Genomic DNA, 14,449 nt, shown 5'->3' on the forward strand with positions numbered 1-14,449 from the left:
AATTAAATTAAAAGATCATATAGAAGAATGGTTACAATTTCTTAATATAAATAACACATGTTTTAAATAATTATGATATGTCATATTGACTAACCTCTAAAATCTACTTTATATGGAAGTGGAATAGAACTTCGCCATCGCTTCTGCACATAACACATTGATTCCCTTAATTTTTCTAGTAGAAATAATCACAAAGATATTTCTAGCTGTTTTTTTTTTAAATTGAACTAGATTTTGATCCGTGCTTCGAAAGCGCGGATTTTTTCGGCTAATAACAATGTTCAAAATATAAATAAATGTTTTAGGTCTATTGTACATTAATAAGTTACAAAATCGTATTATATCAAAAAAGAAATGATTTATTGTCTAAAATTATATATCATTTAATTTATTTGAGATATTGCATGTATTTTTTTTATTTTTTTTACAACTGAGACATTTTATGTATATTCTTATGTTACAAAAATATTTTTATATTTTATGTGCATTTTATAAAAGTTTTATTTGTTGTTGGTCAGATAAAAGATTTACTTGGCAAATTTTGAGATAATATATCAATATAGATTTGTAGGTTTTTAATAGTTTTTGAAATATTTTTGTATCCGTCCCAGATCTGCGGTTGAACCGGTAAATTCGTTGATCCGAATATAATACAATCTGGATTTTTTTAAAATACGATATATAAAAACCTGATAAAATCCGGTAAAAATCCAAAATCTCATTATTAACCTGCAATTTGATATTGGTTGATCCGATACAATCATATAAGAATCTAATGATATTTTTTTATAAAAAAATTGATTCAAACTTTTGTTATACTTTTTAATAGTACACAAATTTGAATAACTATTTGATTTGTGATTCTTTAATTTTCGATAAAAAAAATGTACTATATCATTAGAGAAAATGAAGAAAATTGAACAGAAAAAACTATATTTCTTGTTAAAATTCAATATTATTGAGATGAATTAGTATTTTGGAACTGTTAAATATTATTATATTATAAAGTTATATTATATCAGAGAAGGTAATTTTTAAAAATATTATATAATTTATAAATTAGTTTATTTGAGAATTTGTATGTACAACTTTTTTTAATTTCTCTTAGGCATAGACATTTTATCGAGACAAAAAAATCAAACAAGTTTGGTTCGACTTTAGGTCCAGGGTAAAGTACCAATTAGGTATTTTTTTGGATCTATAGGTCTCTGTTTGAGTCTGGATCCTACCCAAGACTCGTTGCATACACATAGTACCCAAACTGTTTTATGTATATTAGATATATTTGTGTATTTAAGATATATTTCGGTATTACATATATTTTTTATGTTTTGGGTTTAGGTTTTGGCTATAGTTTTGGATTTTTGGGTAAAATTAAGATTACAATTATATCAAGACGTTCAAGCGGGTGTTTTGTTTTTATTTTTTTATAGTAAATAATTTTGAATTCTTGTAATAACAAAAGAATATTATGATATAAGGCTTACATTTTCTGTTTTCTAGGTATAATATAAACTGTATTTCCTCACGTCGGCCAATGGTTAAAATCAGTGAATATTATAAATATTTAAGGAAATTTTATGAAATGTAAAATTAATTTTACTAACATTAAGAAATGTAAAACTGAAGACGTGAGGTGTATATTGGTTAATATATATTGAATTGATGCAAGAATTGGTAATATGAACTTGATCAATACTTTTTTTTTAACTTGATCAATACTTAAAAAAATATGAATGATGTAGTATATAGTTTATCATACTCCATCCTGATTTAGTAATATGAATCTAATTTTGGAATATAAACCGGTCATTGAATGGTTATCGAAAATTAATAATAACTCGTTCCTTTTTAATCTAATTTATAATCCATGTATTTCATACTTGAATAAAAGCTATGGTGGATGTCGTATATTTGAGAATGTCAATATAAGACTTACATTCATTGTGGGCCATTAGATATGCTTGGATATAGGCAATTATTGTGATCCATGAAATTATGAATTTTCATTTATTTTTGACGATAATACAAAAGATAAAATCATAGTTAGAATAAATAATGTATAGTTAGAGAAATATAAGGTAATACCTAAAAAATAGCTAAGTCTAATGAAAGGGTCCAAACAACCTTTTTAAGTAGATTTATTAAAACTTCTTCCCTTTTAATAGTATTGATATTAAATTTAACTCAACAAAAAAACATTTTTGCATTGATGGATCGTGGTTAGGAATCTAACCGGTAGAGATTAGAAATCTACAATCGATTTCAGGGTAGTGGTGCTCTACAGATGGGTCGTGGAAAGACAAGGAGCTTTACTCAGTACAAGGTTAGTATAATATTTTAGAGGGTTTTGATGGATTGATGGGGGCAAAAAATGTTATGACAACTCTCTCACCTCTTCATGCGGAGGTGGAGACACTAATATGGGCAATGGAATGTATGAAAAATTTACGTCAGTTTCAGGTCACGTTTGCAACGGATTGTTCTCAATTGGTGAAGATGGTTTCAGAACCAGAAGAATGGCCATCGTTTGAAATGTATATGGAAGACATTAAGATCTTGAAAGCAAGTTTCCTAAACTCATAGATCATTCATGTACCTCAGACGGAGAATTCAAGAGCAGATAGTCTAACATGCAGTATCAGAAAACAACCGTCTTTCATATTTCACATGGATGTAGAGTTACAAGTTTGGTTCACAGAGTCAGTATGAGTTTGTATATGTTGATAAAAAAAATCCTTGTTACATCAAGTGTATCTTTTCTAATCTGAATAAAAGAGTCTACTATCTTTTTTGATTTAAACTTTATATACTTTATTTATATAGCTTTGTCTTGTGGCAAACCAAAATATCATTTCTCCTTTATAATCACCACATCCCTTCCTTCTAATAGCAGTGAATCTGTTTCTCATGTTCTTATCCAGCATCTTGATTAGAAGTGCCACCGGTGAAGAAGCTTCTCCATGTCTTCCTCTATTTCTCTCCCTCCGTATACTATAAATCGCATATTGAAACACATATTGAATGACAAAGTGCTTAATCTTGCTCTGATTTGTATTGGACACTATCTTCATCAGATCATCCCACTCTGTTGTATACTGATCACATAAGACTCCTCTCATCAGAGCATCCCAGAGTAAGGACACTCAAAGAAAATTCTCGCTGTTATAGTTCAGTCTCTTAATCTTTCCTGATAAGGTTTTCATGAATTAGCCTTTTGAGTTTCTAGTGATTATCGTTGGCGACGATGCACAACATTATTTGATATCCAAGAACACACTTGTGATAAAGACAACTTTCTTTATCGTACTTTAGTCTATGATCATTGATCCATGCAAATACAACTTTCGTTTTCAAAAAAGTATTTCTTGCTGACGAAAGTGAACAAGAACTTAATGAAAATGGCCTAGAAGTGTGATTTGTAAAGTCGGATTTGGGATGAATCTTAAAGGGAGCAAAATTACTTATGAAGAAGAGGAAGTCCTTCAAGAACCATGAAAGCGTTGGGAAGTCGCAGCAGCGATTACCTCCCTGTTATGGTGGATTAATTAGTCAATAGGATCACTAGGTTACATAGCAAATGTGAGAAGGTTTTAAGGCAATGGATGCATTTTTTATCAAGCTATAAAGCATTACCTAGAAGATGAGAGCCTTAAGGATGGTATCATTGCCTTGCTCCTCAAAATGGAAAGAGGAGAGACTGGACTTGGGGGATTTCAACTTAAACGAAACCACACCAAAGAAATTCTTCTTGTTAGTAATGGAAACAACGCAATCAATATTAACTCATTCTTTACATGTTGCATAGAGTTTGGATCATGTCTTTATAGATTATTACCGAACTTTTTTTAGTACTGTTGTTTCAAATTATAGTCTAAATTAATTCTCTAAGACCATCTCCAATGGCTTACTCTATTTCTTTCTCTAAAATAGAGTAACTCTATAATAGAGTTTGAGTTTGCTCCAATGGTACTCTATTTTAGAGTAGAAAATAGAGTGATTAACAAAAAAAACAAATTACTCTATATTTGGAATAAAACTATTTTCACTCTATTATAGAATGAGAAATAGAGTACCATTGGAGCATTTTTTTACTTTAAACTCTATTTTAGAGTAAAAAATAGAGTGGGGTTGGAGATGCTCTAACAATCGGGATGGACCCGAATGAGCCATTTAAACAAGCCATTATAGGACAAGGCCCTGAAATTACTCGAAATTGCTTCACGGATATATCAGCCCTGAAATTCGACCCGAAACTAGATGAACCAAGTTAATTTCAGTGCTTTTACTATATGAACATGACATCCAAAAAATTTATTAAAAAATGTTAGGTAGAACAAAAAACGTAAAAGTTAAATTTGAAAGAACTCGACTAGTATGTTTAAAAATATTTACCCCCGATTTTATTGAATGAATAAAAGCTAGAAGGAAAACAAACTATATACATTCATGAAAAGTTATGAAATTAAGTTATGTGTCACCCTCTTTTGATCCTGATTGATGTAATTTAATTGTATCATATTACGTGGAATGGATTGAAAACAAATTGAAAAAAAATTGAAAACAAATTAACTACAATTGATAAACTCTAAATCAGCTTTCCCATTTATGTGTCGGCCATTTGTAACGTTTGGACCCACCAACTAAGTCGTATCTCGGATACGAAAAATATTCAAAACTTAACCATTAGATCTTTCGATTTCGTTAGAAGCTAAAGTAGATCATCTTAAACTGTTTACTTTGCTAAATAAGTTTAAGCTTGTGAACTGTGGAGACGTTGAATAGTATCTTAGATTTGTAGAACTTATGTAATATATCCAAATATCCAATCCACCATGCATGTTAATAAAGAAAACCAAAGCATTTTGCTCAATGGTCAAATGGGTTTGATCTTGCTGGCGTGACTTCCAAAAGATGAGTTCCAATTGGTACAATAAAGCGATTTTATACATGCAACCTAGTTGTATTTCATGATCAAATTAAGTGGAAGACCAAAATTTATATTGACGATTAATCTACAAAACACTTTAGATGATAAAAAGACGAGCGTGGAAGTTTCAACGACTATTTTCCTTTTAACACTAGACAAAAAGAAAAGGTTGATCTCTCTCATGAAGACAAACTATTCTTTAGGTCATACTATGGTCTAAAATATCTCACTATGATTTTTTTGGTAAAATTATCTCACTAAGATACACAATAAAAATGAATCATATATATTACAATGAAACAAACCTAGCCAAAATAAACATTAATCAAATAAAAAGTTTTTCAAAAGATTACCACCATGTTGACATGTTGTGATGGGATGCAAATAAGTCTTAAAGGTTGAACACTTTGTTAAAAATGGTTTACAATTATTGCTTAGTAGAGGAATATAAGAGCAAGAACTCATTACATTAAGGAAGAATTCTAGTTGGATTATCATCACTCTATCATATAGTACCAATACGAATTATAGTCTCAAGTTTTAATCTAACAATCGAACTCACTTTTTCTAAATCCTCGATACAAATGTGATTTCTTATTCTTATCATATGCTGTCATTGCATATGTAGGTATGCTAAGAAAATAATTAATTGAACGGTTTACAAATTGTTCTGTGGTGTAGGTTCCCCTATATATATATATTTTTTTTGCTAAACCCAATATATAAAAATGTGAAAAGGGACGCAAAGAAAATATCCAGGGCCTCCTCTCAGTTTGAGTGAACGGTGGTAGCAAGGTGTACCACTGATGACCTCTGTCCCTTAGTCCAAGAATCAACAACCATGACGGTCTTGGTCTTACGGTAATCGTTTGGCTTCTCTTCTTGCTCCCGATCTTTGTTTAGTAGGGTTTTGAAGACAACCCGAAGTCACGGAGTCACCTGCATCTAGCCGGAGCCTTCATCTACCATTTGAGTCCTCTATTTTCAAGGAGCTTCTATACTCCTTCTGTGCTTCATTCCCATGCTTCCTTTTCTCCGACAGCCTCTCTGTTGTAACATCGATGTCTCTGCCGTTCTTATGTGTCGCGTGGCCGGAGGGAGCCAGCTTAGACCGCCTACGCTTGACCGTAACTCGGGCTTCATGTTCTGCGGTATTGATTCGGGATTGCTTCTTTGTACTCTGTCGAGATAGCTAAGGTTTGATCGGTTGACGTCCTCCTCCAGTGGTGTGCCAGGGTGTTTGCCAGCCACCGCCGTTGAAGCCTGCTGGAGCCACTTCGGTGAGTGTTCGGCTGACAACCCCTTTAAGCTATACTCTTGCTTGCTGGTTAATCCGTATAAGCAAGAAGTGCATTGGTTTAGGGAGTTTAAATTGTTTTTTTCTTGTGCTAGTTTGATCTATATTAACTTCATGCTTTCCATTGTTTGGAAGTTTGGATTTAATTTTTAGGGTATGATTAACCTCAGTCTCTTAGCCGAGGTTTTTAACTTATGATTTGATACTTTTTTTGTTTTTTTAACACTTTTCAGCTAAGAGACGACTCTTATATCTTTTATTTAAGAGACGGTTCTTAACTTTTCTTAGTTAAAATCTAAGAAAAGCTAAGAACCGTCTCTTAGCCGAAGCTAAGAACCCCAGTTAAGAGACTGAGATTAATGATGGTCTTAGATTCTCAGAGATTTTTTTAAACTTTTTGGGGTCCTTAAGAATCAAATTAGCTGTCAAAGCAAGCTATGGCTGCAAGTTTCTTGTAACCAAATCATCATTCATAGTAATGATATTTACGATTTAGCAACAAAAAAAAAAAAATCCAGGGCATACAGTTTTAAGCTACGTTCTGGTCTTTATATAGAGTACAAAAAAACAGGAGAAGAAAAATTGAAGGAGAGGCCCACAAGAGAAGCTAAAGGAGACAGTCATGGCCACTTACCTCATGGAGTTACATAAAGTAGGTAAAAGCAGACCTGAAATAATTTAGATTGTCCATTTCCCGGTACATTTAATTTTTAAAAACCTTTTCAATTTATTGTCATTTTCCTCTTCTGTCGTTTCATCTGATCGATGTACTAGTTTTGTAACTGTTTTGGGATCTACTTCGCTTTTGGTTCTTGTTTGTATCCCTCTCATTTACAATGTATAATATATTCCTATATAGTATAATAGCAAATATGTCATGAATAGTATTGGGTTTTTGTAAGAGGAAGCAACCAAAAATGGAAAGGGCTCTCTTATTAACGTGTATATGCTGGAGTTCCAATAAGCTAGATTTTAAGTGTTTTGTTAGAAGGGTGTGATAGCAAACCAAACCTACCTATCGCTTTCATCTTCATACTACTTTGGTCCACTAATTATTGTATTACAAAAAACAAAGAAAATGTTATACTGTAGGGTATTGTTTTCTTTATTTATTCCTTTCTAATACCATCTACTTATGCTCCCTTCCATTCACAGATATAAGCTTCTTCCATAGCTGTTTGATAAAAAGAGAGAGAAGAAACCACCCTGAAAAAAAGGTTGTTTCCTTTTCAACTGTCATGGGCATTTCGATGGACAACAAACTGCCTTCAGATACCTCTTGCGTAGCTTTCTCATCCACAGCTTTTCCATGTAAAGATTCTCCAAACCAGATCCAAGAAAAGAGTTTCAAAGACGAAGAAGCAGACGTTTAACGATTCAAGTCAAGAACTCAATCTCATCGACTGCATAGACACGAGTATGGATGTTCATCAGGGTTATTATGGATCTACTACATCAGCAGAACAAAAGCTTTTCTCATGCAACTACTGTCAAAGAACATTCTATAGCTCACAAGCACTTGGTGGTCACCAAAACGCACAAGAGAGAGAGGACGTTGGCAAAGAGAGGGAAACGGATGGCAGCATTAGCCTCATCTTTTGGACATCCTTACGCCTTCTCACCAGTTCCTTTCCATGGACACTACAACAACAGGTCTTTGGGGATACAAGCTCATTCGATGAGCCACAAGTTAATTTCATATAACGGGTTTGGTAGTCCCTATGGTCAGATCAACTGGTCAAGACTACCATTTGATCAACTACCAGCAATAGGCAAACTGTCTTCAATGGAGAATTTTCATCTTCAGCAGCCGCATCAGATGATGATGGATCCTTCTGTAAATGTACGGTCCAATTACATTGGTATACCATCAACAAACATAGGAAAGATTCTGGTAGGATCACCGATAACTCTTGAACAATGGAAAGACGACGGAGGATTGTTAAGCACTAATCAGGAAGAGCAACAGAAGCATAAGCTTGACTTATCCCTCAAGCTCTAAGATTATTTTTCTTGATTCTTGCATTTAGTATCTTTTAATGTATATTTTTCATGTGAATGTTATCAATAAGAACTCTTATGTGTATATATTTCTGTCTAGTGAAGATTTTCTTATGTACATTTTTTTACATATCTACTTATTAGTCTGAGATTTGTCGACTACGCATACATAAATGATTTCAGGTAGACCCAACAACCATATAAATCATATCTAATTCCTAGAAGTAAAAAGGATGTGTATAGAGTAAATGAAAAGAGAAGAGATCTTTGGGAAGATTTGGTTTCATATTCACAAGAAAAAAGGAAACAATATTATAATGTCAAAGTTGGTTTACCTAAAACTAAAAGTTAGAACAATCATTCTATTTATTTAAAAGTTGCTAACAAGACACTCAAACAGAACAAAGTAGATATGACAAAAAAGAAGACAGTTGCTGTGTAGGATGATTGTGACGCCAAAAGCAAATAGAAGAAAATTGAAACATAATATCACTTAGGTCTATAACACAGCATGAATTAAACAATAAAGCATCCAATGCTTCTCCTTTTTAGATCCAAAATTGGTGTACACTATGACTACGAACGACCTTTTTTGATATTTTACCCTCGACCATAACAACACTCGAGCGCAGGCGCACTGACACTCACACACACACACATGTATGTATACTGATGCATAAAAGGTGAAACAATAGCAAAGAAAGAGACTAGCTAAAGGTATGAAAGATCTATCAACTTTTAAAGAGACTAGCTTAAGGACTTACTCCAACTGTGTTTATCCTCCTGAAATGATGTGTACAATAGAGAAAAGCTCCAAGAGATTGAGTTATTTTCTGTATTTACAAAAGATTGGATACTTTTAGTGGGGTTTCTTACTTTCACGCTGACATAGAGGATAGGTGAATAATTAGCATTAGCAAAAATGGCGAAATACAAAGCACCCCAGAGTGGTCCTTTTTAGAATGTAACGAACAAATTATTACGGCCATATGAGATTATTAGAAAGCCATGCATGCATAATCCATATGTTAGAAAACAATACAAACAAAAGAAACTAAACGACATAGATGTTGCTTTCATCACCAAAGACTTCACGTGTCTTTTTCCAAAATGGTCGAAGATAATTGAATCAGATATGTCTTTTTCAAATCTTTTTTTGCACCAGTAGTAGACAAATTAGTCAAAGAAAGATATGATTGTTTGTCTCCACAGAAAAAAAATCATCAGAAATATTCAGAATGGACTAAAAGCCATAAGTTTATCGTCAGAACGAACCAAAAGTCATACAGTTACATAAAATAAGTCCAAAAAAAACACATGTAGACAACACATCCAAAACATGTAACGTATAACAAACCATGACGAGTACTTAGAGTTATCTTCATCATCTTGTATATTTGGGCACAAAACATACACGCTCATACTTGCTTTGCTTGAACACATTTCATAAATAAGTAGAATCTCAGATTTGACTGATCAAATCGTTTGGCTACAAAAGAAGAGCACACCTATGTATTCCTAAATCACTAGACTCCAAAGCCCCGACGAGTATCTTGTCCACTAAACGGCAAAGGAGTGTGTGATTTAGTTGAAATGAGTCTCTGGGTTGGGCCAGGAGGCCCACTGCTGAAATGAGTAACGATATTTTATACTGTCCATTGATTTGTGGACAAAACCTATGTATTCCTAAATGACTAGACTCCAAAGCCCCGAGTATAGTATAGGTAGAACATATTACGAAAATAACATTTGACCCAAAAAAGGAACATATTACGAAACAGAAGTATTCAAACATATGAGAGCTGTAAGTAAGATATGATCTTCGTAAAAACAGACAATCAAATCACATATTATTTACTTGTCTCTATGCTACTTGCGAAAATGTTGCTCCTGCCTTGCTTTAAGAAACACTATTTTAGTATTGTATACTTACGTCCAAGATAACTTCGCTAGGAATTTCTGTTTCGGCCTCATTAATGAATTCAAATGGCAATGAATATATGAATCTTTCTATATGGATTTTTCCGGAAAAATGGAAATGCAGATATGAGTTTCATTCCATCAGGTCCACCGAATATCACAAGACGTGATCGTAAAAGGCTAAGGAATATGTAATTACACTAGAAGTAGTCGGCCGGTCCATAACGTCGTCATGTCAACCTTTTTCGTATAATTGTGGATTTTAAAGATTAGTCTATAGTATATTTTCACTTATTAACCTCTGTTGAATATACAAAACAAGTTTTTAAAAGGTCTCTGACTATTAGTGCTAATCATATATAACCAGCAAATTATGATAAACATGACTAAAATATAGTACTGTAATCGTCATGAGCAGTTGACTACAATAATTATGTGCACAAGTTGTTGGTCCTCAAAGTCGTTCTACCAATGGACATGACTAAATAATTATCAAAGTCATTAAATAGATATAGTTGTGTTGACCTTTTAAAAGCTACCTTTTAGAATTGATATATACGATTATCAAACAAGCCAATTTCTGACTTCATGTTAAAACCTTTTGTTGGGTGTAAACTAATATATGGGGGGGGGAGGGGGGGGGAGGGGGGGGGGGGGAGGGGGGGTACCTATGTTAGTAAATAGTACAACATTATTATATAGTATACAATTCCGAGTACCAGATGTTGTCACTTACCAATAATAAACTATTATTTGTGGAGGGATTGATTTTTCAGATATTTTATGGGTGGTACCAGAGTATCACGTACAAATTAATAGATATCCGAGTCAGATGTTCACTCCAATAGCTTAAACCTATATTTTAGTTATTTTGTTAAATTAGTTATTTTGTGATTTTTCTTTGATATTTTTTAATGAATATTCAAATATATACATCAACCCATCTACAAAAGACGGCTAATTCGTCTGGTTACTTACTGCCTTTGTATATGTTTACAAATTACAATATTTGAGTAGGGAAATACAATTTAGTATATTCAATTAAATACAAAACAGTTTGGTAGAATAACCAGTCTAAAATTATCCAAGTGGTGAGCGTAATAATGTTGTTAACTTCACGCCCCAACAGCTAAGCATCGGTTGCTGGAAACGTACACAAAGAGACACCTCCTGAAACATGGCTCGTGGCTTTGTCGATTTCTATATAATTATTATTTACCTATACCACCCTTTTTTGGTAACACCCTCCACTTTCAAATTTGTTTACACAATGTCACAATCATCCCCGAGTGACCCTTTGAAACCGCTGAACCGGTTTATTCCATGCGAGTGATATTTTTGAAAAGTAATACATCACAAACAAATCATACAAATTTTGCTAAGCGGTTGATCCAAGTTAAAGAGATATATCTACTACATATATCATCAATTAGTCAGATTTTTGAATATTAAAAATATTGAAATAATCTAAAGTTTATATAGATAATCTAAAGTTTATATAGGATTATTTTATATATGTTTAGTATATTTTATATTCTTATATATATATATCGATATAGTGTTAATCGTTGGGTAGACCGTCTAAGCCACTTTCTTGACCAATATTGTGGTTGATAGAGTTCATGTGATTTTGGCCGCTAAACAGCCATCGAGTTTTACTATTTATACGACTAATCAACATTTACGTGCACTTCTATCACTCTTCTTAGCTCTAAAATAGTCCTCGTTGGCGTCGCCGACGTGAAAACATATATTTAATAGTACCGGGGTCAAAACGTGAAAATGTAAATTTACAGGGGCTAAAAGAATATGTGCCGTAAACAAAAGGGTGACAGAAAGCAGAAAAAAGAATGTAGCTTTTAAGAAAGGAAGGAAACATGAACAGAAGCTTCTCTCTCAGATTGACCACAAAAGAAGCAGAATAATCCCACAGAGAACTAGATTCTTTCTTTCTTTAAACCCTTAAAGATTGTCCGGTTATAATAGGAAAGATGTTGTGTAGAATGGTGGTGGTGACCGGCCGGAAGAAGAAAGCCGGTTCGGTTCCGGTTTATCTGAATGTATACGATCTCACACCCATCAATGGCTACGCTTACTGGTTAGGACTTGGGGTCTACCACTCTGGCGTTGAAGGTATCTCTTCTCTCTCTCTCTCTCAAAATTATTGATGGGTTTTGTTTAAAGTATGAATCTTTGGGATTGAAGTAAGAAACTTTTAAGTTTCTTTGATGTTTGTTTGTTTGTAGTAATTGAAGTTGACCTGTTTCATTAGATTCCAAATTTGGAAACTTTTTTTGACCTATGTTCTGTTTTTATATGACTTTTAATGGATAATAAACTCATTAGTTATGTTATGTCCAAAAAAATGTAGTTCATGGGGTTGAGTACGGTTTCGGAGCACACGAGCATTCGACAACGGGGATCTTCGAGGTGGAACCGAAGCAGTGTCCAGGCTTCACATTCAGGAAGTCTATTTTGATTGGAAGAACAGATTTGGATCCTGAGAAAGTCCGCGCCTTTATGGAGAAGCTTGCTGAAGAGTACAGCGGAAACACTTACCATCTCATCACAAAGAACTGTAATCACTTTTGCAATGATGTCTGTGTTCAGCTGACAAGAAGATCTATCCCTAGTTGGGTTAACCGTCTTGCTCGCTTTGGTAAGAAGCTTACAGAAAAAAAAAAACAGAACATTGGTTTACTCTGTTTTGATACTCTGTTTTAGTAAAAAGGTCATGACTTTTTTATGTTTTATGTTTTTGTTTTTTGGTTTTAGGTTTGTTCTGCAACTGTGTTTTGCCTGCGGAGCTGAACGAGACGAAGGTGAGGCAGGTTAGATCGAAAGAGGAGAAGGTTCCGGAAGCAGAAGAGAAGAAACTTAGGAGCAGGTCGAGTAGATTTCCACCTGGTCCCTCGCTATCTTCGTCGGGGTCTTTGAACAGGAGCAGAAGAGGAGGAGGGGAAAGGAGAAGACAATGTCTTCCTCCATCACCACCTGTGACTGCTTAGGTTTTAGATTCTCCTAGTAAAATCTCTTACTCTTTCTTTTTTTATGTTTTGTAATTTGATTCGGGTTGTAATGGTTTCAAGAAGTTGTGTTTATGTGAACAAACGTTTTATTGATGGTAATGGTATAATATCATTACATTACTTTGAACAATTATAAAGTGAAGAAGATAAGTTAAGTCCACTTTGTAAGGACCGGGATACACTGAAACCCAACTTTCTTAGGACGGATAAGTCCATATGATTCTTCAAGGATCAACTTCTTTTGCCTCCATTCCTTCCCCATGCTTCCAATGGAAACGGTATATAAAACAGCTCTGGAGCTTTCCAAACGCTTACATACCCATGTAGGGCTGTGGTTTTGAATCGATTCGGTTACGAGTTTGGTTTAATTTGGCAGGTTTACAAAAAAGCTTCGCTTTTAGGTTCGGTAATTGGTTAGTTTGGATCTTTTTTAAAAACTTGTTAACCAAATTTCCAACTGTACTTACTGAATTCACCAAAATTTTCAACTGAATTTAACCAATTTTTTTATCGAAGTATAATCGAAACCATAAATTTCGGTTAGTTTGGATAAATTTTAAAAAACCGAATTTACCTGAATATCAAAGAAATTTTTTTGGTTCAGTTTGGTAAGATTTTGGTCGAACTGAACTTATCCGAAATTGCATGCCTAGATCCATGTTTTCTTTGAGATGTCACACCCTACGATCTTTACATTTTGAAGCCTCTCTTGAAACTGAAAGTGGCACAAGCTGCGTTATTGAGATATCGTTGGGTAGTCTCCGTTGCATATCTTATCATAAGAATTCCTTTGGTGTGTTGTTGACTAAGTTGATACTCTCTAAGTCCAGTCTCTCTCCTTTCCATCTTCAGGAGCAAGTCAATGTATCATCCTTAATACATTCTTCTTCTGTGTGATGCTATTATAGCTTTGATTGAAAAAGAATTTATTGAGTTAAAAACCCCAACACCTGAAATATTTTGTACAATGACTTGGTCATAGGTGTTTTCAAGTTTCCCTCCTTTAATATTTATCCCAAATCCAGTCCTACATATCACAATTTCAAACAGTTTCAGTAACTTCTGATTGAAGTTAACTGGGTTCTCCAATGAATGAAGCAGATTGCTTGATGAACTCGACAAAGGAGGCGACTTCTTCTCTTACATGTCGAAACAGTTGCACCCTTTACGCTGTGTAGAGCTCAACAACTGTCATCTTTTTTACCCAAGAAACTGTCATCTTTCGTATTTTCTCTCTAGTATTTGTTACAAGGAAAAAAGACGAGACGATAT

The 14,449-nt window shown here is 33.8% G+C and overlaps 1 protein-coding gene and 1 pseudogene across 1 annotated transcript; both read left to right on the forward strand.

Annotated features, from left to right (window-relative positions):
• Positions 1 to 5,749: 5,749 nt before the first annotated feature.
• Positions 5,750 to 8,348, forward strand: LOC106352102 (annotated as a pseudogene).
• Positions 8,349 to 11,992: 3,644 nt separating this feature from the next.
• On the forward strand, positions 11,993 to 13,307 carry LOC106348518 (deSI-like protein At4g17486). The gene is made up of 3 exons (XM_013788269.3): positions 11,993 to 12,281; positions 12,520 to 12,807; positions 12,924 to 13,307. Exons 1-3 carry the CDS (start codon positions 12,140 to 12,142, stop codon positions 13,154 to 13,156), a joined length of 663 nt encoding a protein of 220 aa, XP_013643723.1. The 5' UTR covers positions 11,993 to 12,139; the 3' UTR covers positions 13,157 to 13,307.
• The last annotated feature ends 1,142 nt before the right edge of the window (positions 13,308 to 14,449 follow it).

Source organism: Brassica napus, chromosome A6 (genome assembly GCF_020379485.1).
Source record: "Brassica napus cultivar Da-Ae chromosome A6, Da-Ae, whole genome shotgun sequence".
In the NCBI taxonomy this organism is placed as follows: Eukaryota; Viridiplantae; Streptophyta; class Magnoliopsida; order Brassicales; family Brassicaceae; genus Brassica; species Brassica napus.